This window comes from Myxine glutinosa, chromosome 1 (assembly GCF_964187855.1).
Source record: "Myxine glutinosa chromosome 1, kmMyxGlut1.1, whole genome shotgun sequence".
Classification (NCBI taxonomy): Eukaryota; Metazoa; Chordata; class Myxini; order Myxiniformes; family Myxinidae; genus Myxine; species Myxine glutinosa.
Genome location: NC_136261.1, coordinates 86043140 through 86068522, shown reverse-complemented (window position 1 = coordinate 86068522; position 25383 = coordinate 86043140). Strand labels below are relative to the sequence as shown.

General features: G+C 44.0%; 1 protein-coding gene across 1 annotated transcript in view; it reads right to left on the bottom strand.

Moving 5' to 3' along the window:
- Window positions 1-25383, bottom strand: part of HFM1 (helicase for meiosis 1) — a 93261-nt gene that overhangs the window by 28876 nt on the left and 39002 nt on the right. Inside the window, exons 20-26 of the mRNA XM_078772395.1 lie at window positions 24211-24258; window positions 17982-18079; window positions 4830-4958; window positions 3946-4031; window positions 3722-3805; window positions 2538-2695; window positions 1876-1979 (exon numbers count right to left, since the gene is read on the bottom strand). Coding sequence (XP_078628521.1) covers window positions 1876-1979; window positions 2538-2695; window positions 3722-3805; window positions 3946-4031; window positions 4830-4958; window positions 17982-18079; window positions 24211-24258 — 707 coding nt within the window. The remainder of the gene's footprint in view (window positions 1-1875; window positions 1980-2537; window positions 2696-3721; window positions 3806-3945; window positions 4032-4829; window positions 4959-17981; window positions 18080-24210; window positions 24259-25383) is intronic.

The window sequence follows — 25383 nt, the reverse complement described above, 5'->3', positions numbered from 1 at the left end:
GGAAAGACGAAGGTGATGGCAAGTGGTAAAGCATGAGGTGAGGTGGAAAGAACTGGGCAGTGGCCCTGTGCTGTGTGTAGGATGGGTGTCGGAGTGAACTCCATTCAATGTATAATGTGCGCTGAGTGGGTTCATCAAAAATGTAGTGGTCTGAGAGGGTCATTAACCAGTGTGGCAGCTACATTCAAATGTAAGGTGTGCACAGAGGGAGCTGCAGATGGAGGAAATGTTGAGTTGGATCTTGGAGACGGCGTGAAGCTGGAAGGTGTGAAAACATTTTGCTATCTCGGAGACATGCTGAATGGAGAAGGTGGATCAGACTCGGCAACGGTTGCTCGAGTGAGATGTGCATGGAAGAAGTTTCGGGAACTGAGTGGCGTGCTGATGATGAGGGGAGTGTCGTTGAAGCTGAAGGGAAAGGCGTATGCTGCATGTGTGAGAAGTGTTATGATTTATGGGAGCGAGACATGGGTAATGAACGTAGAGCAGCAACGAAGGTTGGAAAGGGTGGAAATGCGAATGGTTCGACGGATGTGTGGAGTATCGTTGAGAGAGAGGAAGACAAATGATGAATTGCGAAAGATGATGGGAATAGAGCCTGTGATTGATGCTGTGAAGAGGAACAGGTTGAGATGGTTTGGTCATGTGTTGAGGAAGGATGAAATTGACTGGTTGAGAAGAGTGATGGAAATGAATGTAGAAGGAAGTAGAGTCCGGGGAAGACCGAGAAAGACTTGGCTAAAGATGGTGGAAGAAGAAATGCGGGCAAGGGGGTTAACAAGGAGAGATGCAGAAAATAGGGCAAAATGGAGAAGATTGTCATGGGGACCGCAAGGCTAACCCCCGCTCTAGTAGGGAAAATGGCCTTTAAAATGCATGTTGTTGTTGTTGTATACGAATGGGGGCACCCGTGGGAATCCCACGGGCATGGACGTATGTGACATTGGACATCTTCATTTAGATGCTGCACATTCAGTTTTACAAACTGGTTGTTGGCAATTTATCAGATCCACAAACGTCCTCCTCCGGTCGTTTCATGCTCCACAACGCTCCAATAAGTCTCTCAGGCACACACGGCACGAAGTGCAGTTGTCCCCCACCAAGACCAGAACAAGAGAGAGAGCCTTTTTCTACAAGCGCCCACAAGCCAAAAATGCGACCGCCCTCGCCCAGCACCAGAACCAGAGAGAGAGAGAGAGAGGGGGAGAGGGACACATCTCCTTTTTCCCTCGCTGATGTCACACTGGACAGTGGACCAATCCCCAAGCCCCAGTGCATTATCCTATCTCCACGACCAATCATCCCCTTCCAGACGGGGCCTCATGGCCTGCTTGACGCCCAATGACGAAGCTCGGGACGTGGCCTGCCAGGTACGATCCTTCGAGGCGGAGTCTAGCCGTCCTTCGGGAATGTTTGGCTGGGCGGGGTTTACTTGCTGATCGCAATGTCCTGGTACTGTCGGCGATTATGGTTGTTGTAATGGCTGCCCTTTTAGATGAAATAAAACCGTCGGGAAAATCACACGGTAATTACACACTGGGAAAATTAACCTTATAGACATACCTAATCAGCTTAGCTCCACCCCTCGTATGGAGACACATATATGATCTTATTCTCTACAGATTCCCTACTTAGTTATATCGAAAGTTCTTCTTCTTCGCGACACACGGTCCATGCAAAACTATACATCCCTATCCCCACAAACGTAACAATATCCATTAGTGCAACCTCAAAATATTGATCGCAATCACTTTAATACACTATAAACACAATGGCATTTCTAGTTTTCAATTCCACCATTATAGCTCCAAGCCATAATAATATAAATAGCCATTTGTGATCCTCAAATTAAAGTCACATACAAAATATTCTCACCATACTCTGAGTCAACGAGATGGAATGCCAATTCATCTCCACTCTTGGCACGAGGAACATCCAATCGTTTAATCCAGCTCCCGGTTTTCAAGAGCACATGATCGCTGCAACAAAAGCACCGACAGCTAGGCAAGTTCAAGTTGCAAGGTTGGAGTTCTTTTGCCTGTTGCAAAAAGTAGCATCCAGTTTGGAAGTTGCTTTGCCAAAACTCCATTGTAATATAACTTACAAGAAAGGTTGATAGCCAAAGAGTTACTTCGACCCAACAAGAATGAGTTACATACACATTCCACATAATGAGAATCATGATCAGTTCAGAATAGGAAATAAAGTAGCTCAGCCAAATGGTAGCTGCAGAAGCATAAAGCAGTCGAAGGATGCCTTCTTTGTTCATGGCCTACTGATTCACAATGCATGTTTCACTGTGATTCATAATCTGAGAAGCACTGCTGGTCTGATTGTACATGCCATTCTTTGCAATTGATCAATAGTTTTTTTTCAGCTAAATTTCATTTTTCAGAAGATTCTGTACATGTGAGGACTTTTCAATTAAACAGTTTATTTTATGAGTGATATGACATTCCACGATTAAGAAATATATTACATTGTGAGTATGTGTTTTATGTGTACTATAATGCTACAAACAAAGACTTTGAACCCACGTTATTTTTTGCCGGAGCAGCAGTGTATTTTCAATGTCTCCCACCAACAAGGTAGCAAAGTGGTTGTCAGAAGTAGTTCTTTGGCTTTGCAATTCTGTGAAGTTTTTCAACAACAGAGAAATAGAAATCCTTGCCACCATGGGACTATAGTCAGGAATCTGCAAGACAGGTATAGAATGCTTTAAAACTAAAATAGCGATGTTGAGTACATGCTCCATTTGCTGAATTTTGTACAAGCATTTACAACAGGAAAACCTCAGAGTGAAATACTATTTTTTACTATTTTTTTATGTAATACGAGTCGAAGACATGTGATTTGTATTTGCATATTGTACATTTTGCATTGGGTTTCTGTATAAGCATTCAAGGCAGTAAGCTTCCCACATACACAGCAGGTGGCTTCTGGTGGCATAACTTCTGGAGGTGCAGCAATGCCATTTAGATAGTGCTGCCCACAAGATTGGTGCATGAATTAAAAATTCGGCAAGGATACCAGCACATCATGACCTACTTATTTGAAAGGTGTCATGGCATAATTCCCACAGATGGCACTTGCTTGCGGATGTTAAAAAAAAAAATCCCATGACAACTTTTAAAAAGACAGCTAACTGACATTTTTGCCATTTAAGGATAGCATACAGGATGGCAGTTTATAGTCAAGACAGTGATCTAAACAAGACTAGACAGCTTAAATGCAAGTACAATACTATTGACTATTTTGCCAGCGTAATAGAGAATGTCTGACTTGAGATCGAAATATTATTATCTGTATTTACCGGACTCGGTGGCATAATGGTTAAAGTGTCTTCTCTGAGTCTGGGAGGTCAGCGGTTCAAACTTCGGCAAGACATACCAAAGCCTTTAAAATGGTATGTGCTGCTTCCTTGCTTTACATTCAGCTAAACAACCACAAATCGGCAAATATTGCACAGGCTTTACAGGCATAATGGCCTTTCTCCTGCGCTTGAAGTTCTCTGTAAAGCAACTTTGAAAAAGATGACCCCAGTTCTCATGCAACTACGACTAACAAATAATACTTCAATAATAAATTGTTTATGCGATGTGTAAAATTAAGATTCATCAACCTTGCGATAAAAGCTCAGTTCCTGCTTCAGTGATATCTCTAAAGAAGGAGAGGGAGTTAGTCAGTTGAAAATTTTTGTGACGGTATAATTGCTTATGACCTGGAGTATTCCAATGTCATAATTAGGAAGGCAATGAACAGCATCGATGATCTGGTTTCCAAATGGAGGATTCCTGTTCAAAATCTGTGATAAAGCCATACAACAAAAATCAGAACATTAATTTTCCAAGCCAACCAATGCCAAGCAAAGGGCATATAAATTTAAGAAAAAACAAAGATAAATGTAGATTATTAAGTTGCTGAGAAAAAAAGATTTGCACATACTATCTCAATTATCCTCGGGTTGGTGGCTTCTATTTTCGCAAAAGTGGTCAAATTGGAATTCACCATGGCATTGGAGAGAGAGGTACCTAAAGAGAAGACACATTCATTGTGGACCCATCACACATTAATAATGCAGCGTTATGTTACAAATGTTAAATTATTCATTTCGTCTCAGATACTTATAAGCGTACAGTTCATTGCAGTACTTTGTACTTTTTCAAACAAGGTTACAATTACTTATAGTCAGTACAATTATGGATAGTGAGGGTTTTAGGATCAGTAAAAGTATGATTATTGGCCGACTTTAAAGAATAAATCCCATGACACAAAAAATGCCCTGGTGTTGGGCTAGCGGCTAGGGTGCCAGCTTAGGATCCGAGGATCCTGGGTTCGAATCCCGGTCTGATCGCTGAATTAACGCCAGGGGGCGTCATCCTTCCGAGGTCGGCTAATTGAGTACCAGTTCACTGGTAATTCCCTGTTTGTCGTTAAAGGCGGCAAAAAGGGTTGGCGTCAGGAAGGGCATCCGGCCGTAAAACATTGCTTCAAAAAGGGGACCGAAAAACAACAACCACGGTCCCTGAAAAAGGCCAACCCCCGCTTGCAGGGGAAAAAAATGGCCTCTAAAGGTGGTTTAAAAAAAAAGAATAAAGCAGTCGAATTTAGTGGATAGATTTAAAGAAGGGCATTTAAAAAATAAAGTAGTTTTCAATTTGAATATCCATGAGGTTGTTTATGAATGTTAAATCAAAGTGGCTAAGATCAATATTGCGAATATTTTATCTCTTACCACACCAGGTGATATTCAAATTGAAAGTCAAAACAGGCTGTTCAAAATGTCATTAATGAAGCTATGAAAAGCTGCAACATTATAGAAAACTTACCAATATTTTCAAGTTGCCTAGAAACATAGAGAGAATTTTCCCAGAGCTTTGCCTTGAAGCATTGTACCAACAGCAACGCAGTTAAAACTGAAGAAAAGGTTTTCTTTGGACGTTGCAAGTCTGAATAACCTGCAAGATGCAACCAGAAAAAGCATGATAGGATTATAAAAATAACACTACAAATGTTAAGGTTTGTGTTGTGCTGAATAGACAAGTATATTTTCCCAATGTACTTAAGGTTCATTTTCATGACATTGGAGCTTGTCGATTTGATATAACAAGCAAATTTCTTATCATGTGAAACTACGGTGTGATGTTCAGACCCTCCACCAGCAAGGACTGCATGAGCAAAGGTATAGCATGAAGGTGAAAGGTGGAGGTCATCATGGGTGGGTTATGATTATTACCTAGAACATATTATCCTAAGAAGTGCAGCATGAAAGCAGCCCATAGCAAATATATTTATATGTCCAGTAAAAACAACATCACCAAGTTGAAATCACACATAAAATAAATGCATGTTTGCCATAATTTTGATGCGACTTACACTCTGCTATGAAACTGTAAATATGGAGTAGAGTGTAAATGCTCACTGAGCATGCTAACAGTTTGAAAGAATGAATGAGAATACATTCCTTCACACACACTATAGAAGGAACACATTATTGGAAGTGGCTCTCAGGCATCTTCAAAACAAGGTTAAATTCCAATATATGTACAAGTTCTATCAACACAAAACAGACAACTATTATTAAGTGATTACTAGCAGTGCCAACCCGTCACTTCACTTATTAATTTAAGCAAAAGATAGCATGTTGAACTGCACAAACATATTGCACATATATCTGTGAGTCTCAATAAGGAGGTGAAACCTCTCAATAAGGAGGTGAATATGAAGTGAAACACACGAAAAAAAAGAGGATTTTTTAACATGTAGTTGTTGTTGCTGTCGTTGTGGCTGTGGTTGTTTGTGTGCTCCATCCGTGTACATTTATATGTTCGATTTCTTAGAAAGTATTATGACATATAACTTCATGTGTTCCTTCTGTGTCCGTCAAGCTTTATTCTAAAAGGTTTCTGGTGTCGTAGAATAAAATAATAAAAAATAACAGATAATAGTGATGAATTTTGGGGTAGGGTGACATACAGACACGTGAAAAAGTAAGTACACCCCATGTAAAGTTTTGACTTTTTTAACATATTTCAACATACAGCTATATATATATATATATATATTTTTTTTTTTTGTATACAAGATCGAGGCTCGTGAAAGAGCGAACATTAATCACACAGAAAGACAAACAGACACACAAAACAAATAACATCGGGAGCGGTAGACAAGATGGGGAGAGAGGGGGAAGGACACAAACACAACATTTGAGAGCAGGGACCGAGAGACATGGAGACATCGAGAGAACTGTGGGAGGGAGAGGGCTTTGGGGGGGAGGCATGGGAAGGGGGGGGGGGGGGGGAGAGGTATAAAACATATGGACACTGCCAAGACTTCCAGGAAAGAAGTTGGAATTTCAAACAAGGTGGATCTGGGGTGAATTAGTGGGGGTAGAAAAGATCAAGGTTTTGGATGGGGGAAGATAAGAGATGGTGGTGAACAGCTGTTTTGAAGACCTGGAGGGAGGAGTGTGATTGAAGTGAGTGTGGGAGTTTGTTCCAGAGGCGGGAGAAAAGAGGAATGAAAGAGTGAAGGTGAGCAGAGAGCCGAGATTTCGGCAGTTTAACCATCAGAGGGTGGCTGGCAGATCTTGTGCGACCTGTAGGAATATTTGGGGGACAGAGCACAGAGAGAGCTGGGGGAGCAAGGCCGGAGAGGAGTCGGTAGAAGACAGAAAGACCACCTACCTGCCTGCGGTGAGTGAGTGAAAGGCCCTCAGAGATAGCTTCATCGCGGGAGATTCCAATGATTCTGAAAGCTTTGGATTCAACAGCGTGAAGCCGAGCCAGGTGTGAGGCAGGAGCACCAGCCCATAGGGGAGAACAGTATTCCATTGAGCTGCGGATGAAAGCCTTGTATGTGGTGAGGAGCTCAGGTGTGCCTAGGAAGGACTTCGCACGACGGAGGATGCCCAGTCGGCGACTGGCTTTGGAGGCCAGCTTGGAAATGTGGTTTTCCCAAGAAAGATCATGGCAGATGGTGAGACCCAAAAGCTTGAGCGACAGAACTTCTTGGAGAGGATTGTTGAGAAAGTAGATGGGAGGGTTGTCCAGTCGATCTTTTCGGAGAGACATAGTAAGAGTGTGAGATTTGTCAGGATTGAAAGACATGTTCCACATGTTTGACCAGTCTGTGATTTTGTCCAGGTCTTCAGAGAGTGAGGAGGCTGCAGACTGCCGATCTGAGGGAAGAGTTATGGAGCGGCAGAGAGTGGAGTCATCAGCAAAGAGATACAGAGGATTTTCCAGAGAGTCGGAGAGATCATTGATAAAGACCAGAAAAAGCACAGGGCCCAGCACACTGCCTTGGGGAACTCCAGCCTGAACGGGAAGGGGAGATGAGAGAAATCCATTCAGGGCCACACGTTGACTACGACCAGAGAGGAAGTCCGCAAGCCATGCATGGAGATTTCCATGGATACCATAGGAGGAGAGTTTGGTGAGCAGAGCTGGGTGCCAGACCGTATCGAAGGCACGTGATATGTCAAGGGAGACAGCTCTGATTTCCTGTTTGGCATTGAGGACCTCCATCCATTGTTGAGACAGCAGAAGCAGCATGTCCAGAGTAGAGTGACCTGGTCTGAAACCAAATTGATGATCAGAGATCAAGCCATTGGAGAAGAGGAAAGATTTCATATCCGAAGCAATGATGGATTCCATGACTTTGCTGATAATTGGGAGCAGGCTGATTGGTCTGTAGTTGCAAGGATCTGTTTTTGCACCTTTTTTGTGTAAAGCGGTAATGTTTGCTGATTTCCAGGATGCTGGCAGATGACCTTGAGCAAAAGATAGGGTGAAAAGAACAGAGAGAGGGTGAGATAGAGCGGCAGAGCAGGATTTTAGGACCCGTGGGCTGATGCCATCTGGTCCAGTTGCAGAATCAGAGTCGAGGTTTGACAAAAACTCCTCCACCTTGTCAGGAGAGAAGGTCACAGAGTCCAGGAGCAGTTTGGTTCGACTGGGAAAGGTGGGAACAGAGAGAGATGGGTTTGGGACTAAGGATTTTGAGGCAAACACAGAGTTGAGGCATTCGGCTTTGTCACGTACGATGTCAACTGTGTGGCCATTTGAGGTAAGGGAGGGGATGGAGGGGGAACAAACACCAGAAACGGATTTGACCAGACGCCACCAGGATTTGGAGGAAGGAGACAGGTTTGAGAGTTCATTCTTGAGTGAGGAGAGATAGTGCTTCCTGGCACTCCTGAGGGTAGACACACACTTGTTCCGAGCTTGGTGGAAGGAACTGAGATTTCCTTCAGTTGGATTAGCCTTCCAAGAGGCAAAGGCAAGTTGTTTCAGGGCAACTGCCTCACCACAAGATTCAGTGTACCATGGACGGGAGGAAGGGTAAGACAACTGAAGGCGAGATGGGATAAATCTGTGCATGAGAGAGATCAGTTTGCTTTGGAAGAATTCCCAGGAAGAATTGATGTCAGAGGCAGTGGAGATGGGAGACCAATCCAGACGATTGATGGCTGCTTGAAGACCGTCCCAGTCGGCCTGAGTGAAATGCCAGACTCGTCGACGCTGAGGAGGCTCTCTGAGAATGGCCAGAGAGATGTCCACTTTGACAAGCACATGATCAGAAGAACCGATTGGAGCAGAAGAAGAGCAACAGACATTAGCAGGGAAGTTAGTCATAACCAAGTCTAGAAGAGAAGATACTCCATTGGCTGAGATCCGGGTCGGGAAATTGACAGATTGTGTCAATCCCAGTGAGTCACAGAAGTCCTTTGCTGAGGTGCCATGACTGGTGAGAAAGGAACCCACACCCAACCAGGTGGCATGATGACAATTGAAGTCACCACATATGAGGAAGAGAGAGTTGGGATGAGTGGATAGAAGTTGGTCCATGTTGTCAGACAGTGAAATGTAGATGGAGTCATCACTGTTTGGGGGACGGTACAGAACACATATGAACAAAAGGTGGGAGCGGAGAGGAAGCCGTAGCCAGAGGTACTCCTGGGGGTGAGGAGGAGAGAGGGCAGTGCAAGGAGAGTGAGGAAGAGAGTTTTTGATAAAGATAGCCACCCCACCACCAGGCCGAGGCTCAGGTCTATCATACCGGAGGAGGGAGTAACCAGGAAGAGATATTAAGGAATCAGAGACATCTTGAAGGAGGAAAGTCTCTGTTAAGCAGATCAAGTCTGGATTGTCAGAAGCAACCTGTATGGAGAGATCAGTCAGGTTTGAGCGAAGGCCCCGGATGTTTGAGGTCCATACCGTTAATGAAGAGAGAGGGGGAGCATCGGGTACAGGACAGGGGAGGGGAAGAGTAGGGTAAGATGAAGGATGAGAGGGGGAGGTAGGGAGAGCAGTTGTTAGTGTGTCAGCGATTGCAGAAGAGTTCCAAGAAAGGGAAGGATGAGGAGGATGAAAGGTTTGAAGGTGAAGGGATGAGGCACAGAGAGGGGTTGTTTGAGGGGGGGCAGAGGAAAGAAGAAGGTTGGGGGGGGGGGTGGAGGTATGAGATAGAAGGGAGACGAAGTGGGGAGGAGGCAGCTTTGAGGAGGAGGGGGGAGGAGGGAGAATTGGAGAGGAATGGTATGGGGGGAGATTTGAATGGGAGGGGTTGGGGGGGAGTTTTGAAGGGGAGGAGTGAGGGGGGAGTTTAGGAGGGGAAGGGCAAGGGGGGAGTTCAGGAGTGGAAGGGCAAGGGGGGAGTTCAGGAGTGGAGGGGTAGGGGGGGAGTTTAAGAGTGGCGGGGCAAGGGGGGAGTTTAGGAGTGTAGGTGCAAGGGGAGGGATTTGGATGGGAGGGGCAAGAGGGGAGTTTAGAAAGTGGATGATTAATGAAAGACGAACATTGAAAACAAATTGGGTTTGTTGTGATTTTCAAGTTAGCAATCCGGTTCAGAATGATGGAGGAGGGATGGAATGAATGTGAATTTAGACCATGTAGTGAGGGAGACGTATAAGATATTGAATTTCTTTTTTTTGAGGTGGAATGAGTTGGAGAGGAAATTGAGAAAAGCCTTTTAAATAGGAAGAAAAACAGCGTGTTGTAAAATACCACTGAGTAAAACACTGAAGGGGAAAGGTTATACATATTTAAATAATATTTAAACAGAACCGTGAACAATCTTATGTGCACAAAAATACCAACGGGGGGAGAGCCGAGAGGGACCACCACGAGTCACGTGAAGGGCAAACGGTGGATGGCAAGGAGTTAATGGGGGCGGGGCGAACAGCACACCTGGACAGAAAATACAGCAACCCTATTTGATCCTATTTGATCCCTAACCCTATTTGATCTTCATTTCAACAATATTGATGGATAAAGGTGATATAATATAACAAATATCATGAAACATTTACATTTTGTAGTCCATTGTATAATTTAAATAAACATAAATGCAAATTTCGCATGTGGAATAAGTAAGTACACCCTTGGCTCGAATAGGTGGTATTGCCCCCTTTGGCAGAAACAACCTCAAGTAGGCGTTTCTTATAACTGTCTACCAGTCTCTGACATCGACTGGGAGAAATTTTTGCCCACTCCTCCATGCAGAATTCTTTCAGCTGTGTGATGTTTGAGGGGTTTCTTGCATGCACAGCTCGTTTCAAATCCCCCCACAACATCTCTGGGATTTAGATCTGGGCTTTGACTTGGCCATTCCAGAACCCTCCATTTCTTTCTTTTCAGCCATTCCTTGGTGGATTTTTAGGGTCATTGTCATGTTGCAAGGTCCACCTTCGGTTGAGCTTCAACTTTCCAACAGATGGCCTCACATTATCCTCAAGCACCCTCTGGTACAATGAAGAATTCATAGTGGATTCTATGATGGTGAGCTGCTGAGGCCCTGATGCAGCAAAGCTGCCCCAAACCATATTTCCACCACCATGCTTTACAGTTGGTATCAGGTTCTTGTGGTCAAATGCTGTCTTTGGTTTTCACCAAACATGTCTTCTGGTACTGTGGCCAAATAGCTCTACCTTTGACTCATTTGTCCAGAGCACATTGTTCCAGAAGTGCTGGTCTTTGCCTAGGTGTTCATTCGCAAACTTTAGTCTTGCCCTGATGTTCTTTCTGGACAGCAAAGGTTTCGTCCTGGCACACCTCCCATGTAGATCAAATTTGTGCAGCCTCTTTCTAATGGTAGACTCATGCACTTTGACATCAACAGTGGCAAGAGCTACCTGTAGGTCCCATGATGACATTCTGGGGTTCTTCGAGACTTCTTTCAGCATCTTCGGTCTGCTCTCAGGCCAAACTTGCTGGGGCGGCCTGGTCTGAACAAGTTGGCAGTTGTTTGGAATCTTCTCCACTTGTAGTTGATCTTCCGGACAGTCGAATGATTGATTTCAAATTGTTTGGAGATCTTTTTAAATCCCTTCCCAGACTCGTAGGCATCTATAACCTTCTTTCTGAAGGCCTCAGAGAGCTCTTTTGATCTAGGCATGGTGACGCCGCACACTTCAACAACAAAGAGCAAACCGAGACTTTCGTTTTCAGCAACTAAATGTCTGAGGTTTAAATAAGACAGGTTCCTCCAAGATCCTATCTAACGATCTAATCATTTGCACCTGAGCTGATACACCTGATTCTAATTTTAGCTATTTGAAGTAGTGATAAATGTCGGGGTGTACTTACTTTTTTCACATGCGAAATTTGCATTTATGTTTATTTAAATTCTACTACAAATGGACTACAAAATGTAAATGTTTCATGATATTTGTTATATTATATCACCTTTATCTATCAATATTGTTGAAATGAAGATCAAATAGCTGTATGTTGAAATATGTTGAAAAAGTCAAAACGTTACATGGGGTGTACTTACTTTTTCACGTGACGGTATAGAGTTAGGTAGATCTGCATCGGTATCATGCTCCGGTTGTTGTGAAGAAGAAGAAACATCTCGATGTAAATAAGTAGAGGACCTGTCTAGCCCGTATGTCGGATTAAGTGTATATTTGTGGTCATACAGGATGGCTTTGTGATAAGTAGAATAGGGATTATGCTTCGTCCCCAGTGTGTCAAACATGTGATCATTCCTTTGTCCCGTATGGCAACGGACCAAAGACATTAGTTAGGCCCATTAGTTACACCACACACACTACTTAAATTCCCCTCCGCCACAAGAACAATAAGACTCACCAGAAGCCAGTTCGGGGCACCCCCGATGGAGCCGCAGTCAGCTACAACACTAACTTGCATAGCAACACTCATTGCTCAGGAAGGCTGAGGCCACGCCCACCTTGCGAAGGATTGGTCGAAGGGTTGATGGGGAGATCGAGGCAGGGCGAGTAAGAAGCAGGCCGCCGATTAGCAGAGTAAGGAAGAGCTCGTGATTAGTCAAGGGAGGGGCAAGAAGCTTCCCTTTGATTGGTGGAAGGAAGGTGGAAGGAAGCGGCAACCTGATTGGCTGCCGACCGATGGGATGAGAGAGAAGTGATGCGGCCATTGGTGGAGAATTGAGCCTGTAAACTTGGCCAGCGGGAATCGGTACAGAGGACCGGTGACGTCACGGGGCGGCCGATAAAAGGACGAGGAGACCGACATTTTGCCCCTTCTTCTGCCTTCTCGTTTTTGGCTTCCTTCCTTCCTCTTCCCTCTGCTGCCTCGTGATTCCTCTCCCTCGACCGCTTACTCCTTTCGCCACCTTCGCCCTCGACCCTCTCTCCCTTCTGATCCAAACATTGGGTGCATCGCTGTCCCGTGCCGAACCCGGGAGGACATTGCACGGCTGAGGAGACGGGTTGCACGCCTGCCGCTCGCTTCGCGCAGGAGGCCATGTCAAAGCCTAGCGAACGAGGGCGCATCGAGGCCTACTTCCCGCCAACACCAGAGCCGTGTCGGATGACTGCGCTCGGAGCTTGACGATCTCTGACACACTGCAGACAGAGATAAGCCGCAGCAAACACAAACACAACGGTTCTTTTAATTTATCCTCCCCATTTGTCTGTTGTTGAGGTCTGTGTGTAGGAGCGCTCATTAAGGGTTTTAGATATCGTCGCGTTCTTTGTTATAGTGGTCCGGCAATAAAGCCGTGTTATTTTTGTACATAAAATCTGCCTCGGTTTGAGTTACTTTTTGCAGGGTGAAGACGCCTATGCGGGGCCCGTACAGGTTAGTAGGCATGCTTCATTCCTTCTCATGCATCATCCGCCATCAATTGAAGTGAACGCCTTAATTAACGCCCGTTTCCATCCGTGGCTTACTTTCGGTGTTAAGTGAGAGCCAGCCACATGACAATAGAATGACAATAGAAAAAAAATAATAGATAAAAAAAAATAGAATAATAAATAGCCCCGAGTGGGCTGATGGTCATCTCTTGAGGTACATCCAGACATCACGACCCATTTTACAAGTTCATCTCTTTGCGATTAGTGATGAGATGATGTAAAATAGCCCCATGGATGAATGACGGCTATTTCCCCATGGTTTCTGAGAGGATTTTAAACTAAATTACCAAAACCTTGAGGCGAAATCCCCCTTTTCAGCATCTTATAGGGGGCAGATCCAGATGGGGAGTATAGCCTCATGGTATTTTATTGTTCTAATGTATCGTTCCAAATTTGGTCGATATCGGTCATGTAGTTTGTGAGGAAAATATGTTTTCGTGAAAATGAGTGATTCAGGAAGAGGCCCCCTTTCCAGGGGAGAACAATCATGAGCACAACTTAAGGTCATGGCATGGTCCTGATGCCTCATGGCGAGTTTGGTCTGGATCTGTCTGGCAGTTTCTGAAAAAGATTTTTTGATGAAATACCAATATTTGGGGCAAACTCCCCCCCCCCCCCCCTTCCCCATTTTGCACACATTATGGGGGCACATCAAACTGAGGAGCACAACCCCATGAAACCTTGCTATCCTGATGCGTTGTACCAAATTTGGTCCATATCGGTCAGGAAGTTCGTGAGGAGATGTATGTCGGTCAGGAAGTTCGTGAGGAGATGTTTCAGTCAAATGCTAACGTACGTACGTACGTACGGATGGATGGATGGATGGATGGACGGCCGGACACCGGGACCTGCTACCGGAAGGAATACTCCGAAACCACCCGACAATACTGTTGGAACCACTACATAAAACTCCAAGTCATGCTAAAAGAAAATTTTGTGATTAAATGTGTACGAAGTTTTACAACATTGAATTTTTTGTTGCAAGTAAACAGATTATTAACTTTGCAACTACACCATTTTTATTACTCTACGACGGCAGGCACTCTTCAGAATAAAGCATGATAAACACAAACATGCACACAGAATGGATATCCATTCTGTGTGCATGTTTGTGTTTGACACAAGACACACAAGATGGCGGTGAGGAGGAGCTGGCATGATTTTCCGCCTCCCTCTCGCCTGGGATGGAAAGGACAGAGGGCCACGTCAAATACATCAGTTTTGAAGGCAGTGAAGACCAAGCCAAGAACGGCAGCTTCGACGGGACAGGATGCGCACAAGTCACTCGGTAGCATGCAGTTTGACATGTGTTTGTGATGTGGCCTGGCCCTGCAACTTGGCAGGACTTGTTGACCCCATGCTGCCGGGAAAGAAGGCCGAAGCTTTGGAGAGCTCCTCTTGCAAAGTACTGCCCGTTGAGGAAGAGAGAGGCCAGGTTTTATGGGATCAAGGACTGCACCGAATAAAACGACTTTGGTGGGAGTGAGAACCGAGCCGAGGACGGCAGCTTTAGTGAGGCAGAGGGCAAAGCATGTGGCCCAGTCACGATGATCGACATATGTTTGGGATGTGGCCTGGCCCTGCGGCTTGTTTGGATTTTGCCAACCCCATCATGCTAGGAATGAAAACCCAAGCTTTGGGAACTTCCTTTTTGCCTTGGTCTGCACATCCGGACCGTGGGATCCGGACCGCGCCAAATACAATAACTTTGATGGGAGCAAGAACCGAGCAGGGGGAAGCAACTTTGTTGGGGGCAGAGGACTGTGCGGGGGCGCCGATCAACATGCATTTGGTATGCAGCCTGGTCTTCTGGTCTTGCTTTGCGGTTTGTTTGGATTTGCTGGTTCTATCCCATCAAAAAAGGATGAGACCGAGAAAGGATGAGACCAAGACTGGGTGTACCCCGGAGGCCACACAAGAGGTCGCGCAGATCTACATCATCGTCAGTTTGGGGACGGAGTGGGAAACGGAGCACGGATAAGAAGACAGCTTGATCCATGAGTCGTGGTTCCTTGCTGGGGTGAAGATGGATGCTTCAGGCCCGCGAAAGTCTCCGTTAAATGGAGCACTGAAAAGGAGATGGCTTGGTCCATGATTCCTGGTTCCTTGCAGGGGTGAATATGGATGCTTCAGGACAATGGAAGGCTCCGTTCAGTCTTGGAGACTCCTGAGTGGAGATGAGGATCGGTGGCAGCGGTGTATGCGCATGCACACACGTACATATATGAATTGTGATTTGCACATGCACATGAATCATGATTATACACATATAATACTGATATGTGATCATACACGTATACGTGACATATTGTACATATTATACACACATGCCAATGGAGTTAGATACTTTGAGACCTGAGAAGGCTCTGTTCCACCTTCTGAAACTTGTATATGGAGATAACGACACACACACACACACACACACACACACACACACACACACACACACACACACACACACCTCGTTTTTTCATTTCTGTTCCTCACAATTCTATCTCTCTCTTACACAAATACACACACGCACACACACACACACACACACACACACACACACACACACACACACACACACACACACACACACACACACACACACACACACACACACACACCTTATCCCCTCGTTTTAGTAGTAGATTGAACTTTAGTAATTTCATGTGAATTTTTGCTGTATGATGAAATGTTTTGCTATTTTTAACCAGTAATCCTCTGAAGGAATTAAACATTCATAAAGTGTGTTTGTCAAATGATTGCGCAGTTCAATTTAGAATTGTTATATTTATTTGTTAAATTTCATGCTGAAGTGGTGAAGTTATTAATTCCACCACCGAAGGTGGATGAAGCTAATGTTTTCACCCCTGTCTGTTTGTCTGTCGTTTGTTTGTGGACAGGACATCTCAAAAAGTGGTGAGGTGGTCAGACAAAAAGTGGTAACATCTCAAAAAGTTGCGAACGGTTTGGGACGAAATTTTGCGGAGAGGTTGGGTATGTGACAAGGATGAAATGATTAGAGTTTGGTGAAGATCCTGATCTGAATCTGGATCTGAGAATGTTAAAAATGATTCTTCACCATTGAGTGATAGGGCTAAAAACGATGTCTCGAAAAAGTTACGGAAGGATTCGGCCAAAATTTGGTGGACAGGTTGGGTGTGTGAGACGGACGAATCAATTAGATTTTGGTGAAGATACAAATACGGATCCATATAGGGAAATTTTTTATTTGTTTAATTGACTCGTCACCATTGAGTGACGGGGCCAAAAACGATACATAGCATGATATTTCAAAAAGTTGTGGACGACTTATAACAAAACTAGGTGGATGGGTTGGTTCGGCAAGAACAAGCGATTAGAATTTGGTTCAGATCTTCTTCTTTTTCTTTTTTTTATACAAGATCGAGGCTCGTGAAAGAGCTAACATTAATCACACAAAAAGTCAAACCGACACATAAAACACAAAATAAGGGGAGCGGTAGGACAAGATGGGGAGAGAGGGTGAAGGACACAAACACAACATTTGAGAGCAGGGACATCGAGAGAACTGTGGGAGGGAGAGGGCTTGGGGGAAGGAGGCGTGGGAAGGGGGGGTTTTAAGTATAAAACACAAGGACACTGCAAGGACCTCCAGGAAAGAAGTTGGCATTGCAAAAGAGAAGATCTGGGGTGAAATTAGCGGGGGTAGAAAAGATCAAGGTATTGGATGGGGGAAGAATCCAGATCCAGATTTGAATCCAGATGTGGCCTATCAGTGGGATACAAAACGTAAACTGTTCAGCCTGGCGGAGGTATGCTCTCTACCGAGTGCCGTTCTAGTTATCCCTCTTTGACAAATTAGCCGGAGGCATTATGTTTTCAGGTTGTCAGTCCCGCTTTCCGTCTGTCTGTGATCGGTTTTTGTTACCGCGATAACTTGAAAACGGCCGAAGGGATCTTAGTTAAGCTTGGTGCAGGTATGTATAATGAGGTAAAGTTTAACTGATTAGATTTTGGGGTCACGCGGTGAAAGGTCAGAGGTCATATTAGGTAAAAATCCTGTTACCGTGATAACTTGTGAACCAGTGATGGGATTCTGACCAACGTTGGTACAAGTATGTATTATGATGTAAAGATGATCTTATTTTATTTTGGGGGCAAGAGGTCAAAGGTCAAATATCAGACGTCTTGTCGGGTAAAAATCCTGTTACCGAGCTAACTTGTAAACCGGTCATCAGATTACCGCCAAACTTGGTATAATTATATATTATGATGCAAAGATAAACTGATTCGATTTTGGGGTCAAGAGGTCAAAGATCAGAGGTCATGTTAAGTTACAATTATTTCGTTACCGCGATAACTTAAGAACGGCTGAAGGGATCTTAGTCAAACATGGTGCAAGTATGTATAATGAGGTAAAGATGAACTGTTTAGATTTTTAGGGTCAGGAGGTCAAATGTCATATGAAGTAAAAATTATGTTGCAGTGCCAACTTTGAACAAGTGATGGGATTTTGAACAAACTTGGTATCAGTATATATGATGCAAAGATGAACTGATTGGATTATGGCATCAACAGATGAAAGGTCAGAGGTCATGTCAGGTAAAAATGTGATGTGATACTTAAGAACAGCTGAATGGATTTAAATCAAACTCGGTACAAGTATGTATAATGATGTAAATATTTGGGCAGAGGCATATCGGTCGATGTCGTGACGTTGAAGAGTGTGGTTCTAGATAATTATGAAATGAGATCAAATATCATTGGCAAGAAATAAGCTTTGACAATTCCTACTTGATAACTATATATATTTTAAGTAGACATCTGTGAATATGACAAGAAGAGAACAATTACTCCCTTTCTCTGTTTGTCCCCTCATACGTACATTTCACCAATCTCAATCCAATGCGAAATATCTTGGCAGTGTCTTGTACAAGTGGAAAATCAATGATGGGAAGGCAACCCAATTGAGCCTGAATCAGACTTTTAAAACACAGAACATATTCCAATCAGCCAAATACCCATTGAAAATAAAAGAAAAAGAAGAGATAAGAAAATGTCTCAGAAAAGAAACAACATTGTTACAAAAGATTCAGGAAATATGGCTGCAATAATTTGGACATATGTTTACAATGAATTACAGGATAAGATGCCACACATAGATATACCTACTGAAATGCAAGGATTTAGAAATAGAGGAACAGAGATGATGCATTTTATACACACGGACAAGAAAGACATAGAATAAATAGATGGAATTCATAGAATACTTACGCTGCGCAGTCAACTTGGTGCGACCCAACTCTTCAGTTTTTGAACGTTATTTTTTTCCTTGATCAAATATGGCTGCCAGACCACGTGAGCGATGACATCATAAATTTATATTCTCTAATATAATTGTTGCATTGATCACGCTCAATAAATTTAAAACGACATCAGACTAAGCGTTGTCCCTGTCAAATTATGACATCATAATTACGGCACCAATGACGTCATCGGTAACAACACCTCCCCATATGGAGTTCTTTACAATGAGCCATGTTGAAATTTTTTCCACAGAGCGGTTTTGGAGATATAGAGGTGCAACGTTTTTTGGTTTTTCCAAGATGGCGCCTGTACCACATGACCTATGACTTCATGATTATCATTAAAATATTCTAAAGAAGGAGGCGCTCCCATGGTCAAAATTGAGTGTTCATCAGACCAACAGTTGCTGAAAAAAAATTCATAATAATTAGATGTGTTGTACTTGTCGAATTATGATGCCATAACGAAGGCACCGATGACATCATCATTAACATATCTTATTCCCCATGGGGAGTAGTTGACAATGAGCCAGGACTCAATTTTTTCCATGGAGTGGTTTCGGAGATTTAGAGGTGCAAAGTTTTTCCAAGATGGCGCCTGTACCACGTGACCTATGACGTCATAATTATCATTAAACATTCTACATGACAATGAGCCAGGTCTCAATTTTTTCCATGAAGTGGTTTCAGAGATTTAGAGGTGCGAAGTTTTTCCAAGATGGAGCCTGTACCACGTGACCTATGACGTCATAATTATCATTAAATATTCTACAGGAGATGCTCCTATGGTGAAATTGTGTCAATCGGACCATGAATTGCAGAGAGAAAAAAAATTCATAATGATCGAATTAAGTGTTGTACTTGTGGAATTATGTCATCATAATTAAGGTACCGACGACATCATTATCATATCTTATTCCCCATGGAGTGTACTTGACAATGAGCCATGTTTCAATTTTTTCCATCGAGCAGTTTGGGAGATATAGAGGTGTAACGTTTTTTCCAAGATGGCGTCCGTACCACGTGGCCTATGACATTATAATTATCAATAAAAAATATTCTACATGAGGAGACGCTCCTATGGTAAAATTTTGTGTCAATCGGACCAACGGTTGCCAAGAAAATGAATTTTAAAAATGCAGACACGTACGGCACACAACCGAATGCCTAACCCTGCTTTTCGCTTCACGAGCGCAGGGTAATAACATTTAAGGAGGAATAAAGCCATGAAACCGGTGCAAGACAAAGATGTGGAATGATTTCATAGGACATTATCAATGGCAGGCTATTGGATGAGAATCAAAGAAGCATACCATATCATAATTCAACAATTCTCTTTGTATATGTATGTGTGTTCAGGGAGTCTCCGACTTACGAACTCCCGACTTACGAACACTAGCGCTTACAAAATAACCCCCATATCATATTGTTTTACTGCCCAATATATGACCATCCGCTCGTACTTACGAAACAATCGTGGACAGAGCAACTTGGGGACTCGGTGGGCAGAGCGTGAATCTTTCTTCCTCGAGAGGTAAAGAGTATGCGCATTGCACGGTCTACAGTATCCAGTGTACTGCGCATGACTGCACTGTTTGCAGCTGTTTTCCGTACATACATTTTTGCATTCATAGTGCAACGTATTTTACCATTTTAGTGACAATGAACCCTAATCACGGCTGATAAACGTTGAAGTGATATTCCATCAACGAAGAAGAACCTTGACATTGGAGATTAACCTGGATGTTAGAAAACCTTCTAATAAAGGTGCAACTCCCTCCCAAATCAGTCGTTCATTAGACCTTAATCGTTCGATGAGCGGAAGAATTATCAAGCGCAAGATAATAATTTTAACAGTACTTTTAAGCATTTTGCAACATGTTTTATTAATTGTATTTCGTACAATTTGAGGGGATTGAATGGGTATTATTTACTCTAATTTATTGCAAATGTACAATATTTCAGCCTAATTACGTGTTAAATTGTGTTAACTAGGCTTCCTTGGTTTGGTTGTAGAACCGAACCACCATTTATAACACAGAGTCTGTGGAAATTTGATTTCTGACTTACAAACATGAATCTTTCTTCATGTTTGAGGTATTTTGGTGTTTGAGGTGTATGTTTGAGGTTTGAGACTTTCTTGGTGGTGGTGAGAGAGCCACGGTGGTGAGGGAGCTTCATTCACAACGGGCCACGAAGGCTACATTCATTACAACGGGTCGTGGTGGTTTTGAACCGTTTGATTTTTCTAATAAGCATTTACTTGTTGCAAGCTGAATAACCACAACTTGAAGGCATTAACGACAGCGGGGAGAGTAGGACATAAAGAAGGGGTGAGGGAAGAAAGAGGTGGGGAGAGGAAGAGAAGACATAGGGAGTGGGTGGGGTGCAGGTAGGGATGAGTGCCTCGATGGTGGGGGAGAGGAGTCGAGTGTGGAGAGAAGTCGAGTGTGGAGGAAGAGGGGTCGGCAGGGGGGAGGGGATGAACGAGTGGAGAAGAAGCAGTGTGTGTGTGAGAGCACACACAGGGTTAGGATAACAAGCTAGGGTAGTAGGTCCAGCAGGTCAGCCCAGGCAGCATTGCTGTTTGATGACCTGATCATCCCAAATTGATCAAGATGGTACTAGTTTTGACAGGTGGGCAGCGGTTCAGAAGCGAGGTCAAGCTAGGTAGTTTGAATGTGGGATCAATTGGGGAAGGGGTCTAGGTGGTGGAGATGATGCAGAGAAGGAGGTTAGAAGTGTTATGTGTGCAGGAGCCCAGATGGAAAGGAGACAGGGAGAGGAGGTTGGTAGGAATGGTAGGAGGATACAACTTGTTGCATGCAGGTGGGAATGGAAGGAGTAATGGTGTGGAAATAATAGTATCGAAAGAGATCAGCAAGCTGGTGGTTAGAGTGGAAAGATGGGAGGGCAAAAGACGGATAGTTATGGCATAGGTGGTGATACAGAGGCAAATGATGTGTGTTGTATGTCAATGTATGGGCCACAAACATGACGGACTGGGGCGGAGAAGAAGGAATTCAGGGACTCACTGAAGAGGACGATGGGAATGGTTGAGATGGAGGTGATGCTGTGCACTGCGGGGGACTTTAACGCGCATGTGCGAGTAGTGTAGCCAGGTGAAGAGGAATGTGTTGGTACGTTTAGTTGGGGAACGAGGAATAGAGAGGGTAAAGAGCTGGTGGTGCTGGTGGCGAGGACTGGGATGGCCATATTTGGTTCATTCTTTCAAAAGCGGGAAAGCCACAAGATTACCTCTAGGAGTGGGCAGTATACAACAGAATTGGATTTGCTGGTGATAAGAAAGCGAGAGCTGTGGAGGGTTAGGGATTGCAAGGCAGTGGCAGGGTGCATGTTACTAACCAGGACAAGCCTGGGGTGTTTGTGGTGAGGATGAAGAAAAGGAGGGAGGTTAAGAGCAGGGCTAGGAAGGTTACAAGATGGGGGAAGTATAGGGAAATGTCATCATGGAGTACAAGGAGAGGGTGAGAGCCAGGTATTAGGAACTTAGCCAAGTATCAGAAGGTTTGGAGAAGGAGTGGCAGAAGCACAGAGAGGCATTTATGGGAATTGCAGAAGTGTTGTGTGGAGGACGTCAGGAAATGGTGCATCGTCGAGGGATAGAAACCAGGTATGGTGGACGGAGGAAGTCGAAAAGGCAGTTGGTGAAAAGGAGGATTTTTATAGGACAGCGAAGATCAAGGATAAAAGGGGGCAGAAGGATGCGGGGTTTCTGCACCTGTATAGACAGAAGAAAAAGCAGCAAGGAGAGCTGTGGATAAAGCGAGGAATGATATGAAAGAGGTGTACAAAAATTGGCAGAGGATGGTGGGAAGAAGATGATTTGCAAATTGGCTCGTGATAGGGATGAGGATAGCAAGGACATTAAGGGGGGAGGGGCGGTGATTAAGGATGGTGGTGGAATGCTAGTGAAAGAGAGGGTGCAGTATTGAACGTTTGGGAAGGATATTTCAAGCAGCTTTGAACCGGGAAGGAAGCAACGGTGAGCTGGAGCTACCGAGTTATGTGGAGAGGAAAGTGGAGTTGGTGGAGATCACGGACGAGGAAGTGCGGACAGCATTGAAGAGGCTACAAAAGGGAGGGCGCCAGGCATTGATGGGGTATGTACGGAGATGATAATTGCAGCGGGAGAAGTCGGAGTCAGTTGGACGAAGAGGTGGTTGAATGTATGTTTGAGAGAGGGTTAAATTTTGGAGGATTGGAGGACAGGATTAATTGTGCTGAAATGAAAGGGGAAGGGGGATGTTCAAGATCCAGGGAATTACAGGGCCATCCCGGTGTGTACCCCGATTTAGAATAGGTACACCGTATCCCTGCGCATCCTAAGAGGCGACTAAGGGTTGGCGTCAGGAAGGGCATCCGGCCATAAAAACATTGCCTCAAACAGGGAACCATGATTGTCATGGGGCCCGCAAGGCTAACCCCCGCTCTAGTGGGGGAAAATGGCCTTTAAAACGATAATTCATTCATGTCTTGAAGGTGCTGGAGAGGGTTCTGGATGTGAGGATAAGGAAGAGTTTGGAGAAGGAGATCAGAGAAGAGCATCAGTGGTTTAGAGAGGGTAGGGGAATGACATATGGGATGGTCATGCTGAAACAGCTAGTGGAGAAGAGGTTGGAGGTACAAGGTGAAATGGGATTGGGATTTTTGGATCAGGAGAAAGCCTATGACACTGTTCCAAGAGAGATGGTGATGGTGACTCTGAGTTGGATGGGAGTGCTGGAAGCAGAAGTAAGGTTGATGGAAAGCATATACAAGGGAATGAAGGGAAGAGTTTTGCTTGGTCCTGGGAGGTTGAGGAGTTCAGTGTGAACATTGGTTTGAGGCAGGGGAGCGCTCTCAGCCCACTCATGTTTTATCATGGTGATGGAGCTGGTAAGCAGGAAGGTATTCTGGAGAGGATATTGTATGTGGACAATCTGGCTGTTGTGGTGGAGAGTGGGTGGGAGATGCAGGGGGAAGAGGTGTCGAAGAGGTGCCTCTTCCAGGTTTGCGACAACAACTGGGTCAGGAGGATTGTGGGAGTGAAGACGGTGGATAGAAAGAAAATGGATTAACTTAGGGAGGAGATTGACGTGCAGTCGTGCAGATGAGCTTGATGGGAGATTTGTGAAATGCCAGCTGACATGGGCTGGGCACTTGGTGCGGATGGGAGAAGAGAGAATGGCAAAGAGAGCAGATAGGTTGAGGGACCAAGGTAGGAGGAAAGGAGGTAGACCGCGGTTGAGATGGGAGGATTGTGTGAAGAGAGATATCAGTAAGGTGGGAGTGGTTGGAGAGTGGAGAGAGTTGGCTGAGGACAGAAGGGAGTGGAGAAGTATCACGCTGAAGGCAGGGCAGAGGCTTGGTACCATTGGACCTCACCCCTTATAAAGGGAAGAGGAGGAGAAGAAGAAGAAGAAAAAAAAGAAACATCCGACTTAAAAACGATTACCGGTATTCAGAATGCACCCGTTTGTAAGTCGAGGACTCCCTGTATGTATATCTGAACCTTATAGAATCGAGAACGGCTTGGCCAATCTCCACCAAATTTTGCAAACATGTTAGGGATACGCAGGGTCAGATCATGGACACAAAATAATTCCTCCAACCCCCTCCACTGCAAGGATGGGGAGCCAACTTGCAATTTTTGGCTGTACACACAGCACAGTCGATGTGGTTTACTGATCCCTGACGGAAGGAGGGCGTATTACTAGCCACAAGCACAAAATAAAATTGCCCCAGCTCCACAGGCATAAACACAAGAAGCAGAGCAAAAAATATGGGAATAATTTTGGAGTTTACCAGTTCACTTTCATGCTGCTGGATTTAATTTTTCCTGACAATGGGAACCTGCAAAGCAAAACAAAATAATTGTATTACACGAATTATCCTATCCCAAAGAAGTACTCTGAAAACAAAACAAAACAGAAATTTCAGTCATAAACATTTTGCATTTGGCCCAGATGACAGAAATAATTACGGTATTAATTTCCAAGGCACATGTCACAAAGATTTACACAAGGAACAATGTTTTTTTAAATTTCCCCCCACTGTCATGACTCGCTTGCATGACCAACAGTGGAAGAACAAGTGTTTTCTGGAATACATAACAGTATCCGCATCGATGAGGTGCATATTTGTGACAAATTTCTGGTAATTAAATCACCTCATTGGTAAAAGACTACAATTTTTGCTGTCATCCAAAGGCAATGCATGCATTCGTACATGTTTTTTATTCTGGCTGAGTATGACAACTGCAGTATGACCAGAAGGAAAACTCTTTACATACTGTATGGACAATCCAGGGGTGAGATGGAATTAGATCAGGGATGGCCAAACAGATCTTCGTCAAACTTTCAGAGTTTCATCAGTGAGAGAGTGAGTGAGCCGGGAAGGGGGTTGGCAGTTTTTTGGACAATATATATATATACATATACATATACATATACATATACATATACATATACATACATATACATATACATACATACATATATATATATACATATACATACATACATATATATATATACATATACATACATACATAGTGTTGGGGATTTGGGAATGGTGTGTGTAATTTGATGTAAATTTTCCCCTTTTGTATGCTGTAAATATTCCCTGTAAATATCACCCTCCAATTGTAGTATCAAAGATAAAAGGTCGTCTGTAGTTAGGCCATCGCACACACGTAGCAAATCTATGATTTCCCTCATTAGTTATGTCCTTAGTAAATGTAGTTGAAGGTTCTGTGATCCACTAGTTCATTACGTTGCATCAATTAAATAAGACAGGTCCCTCCGACGCCCCATGGCATCTTCCAAGTGCCAGGTTTGCCAGGTTTGCTGCGATTGACTCCTTTAGCCACTTTGCTGCATTTTCATCTCCCGTCCACTTTGCTGCATTTTCATCTCCCGTCCACTTTGCTGCATTTGACTCCATTACGCACAAGGTAACCTCGGAGAAGAAAGGCGT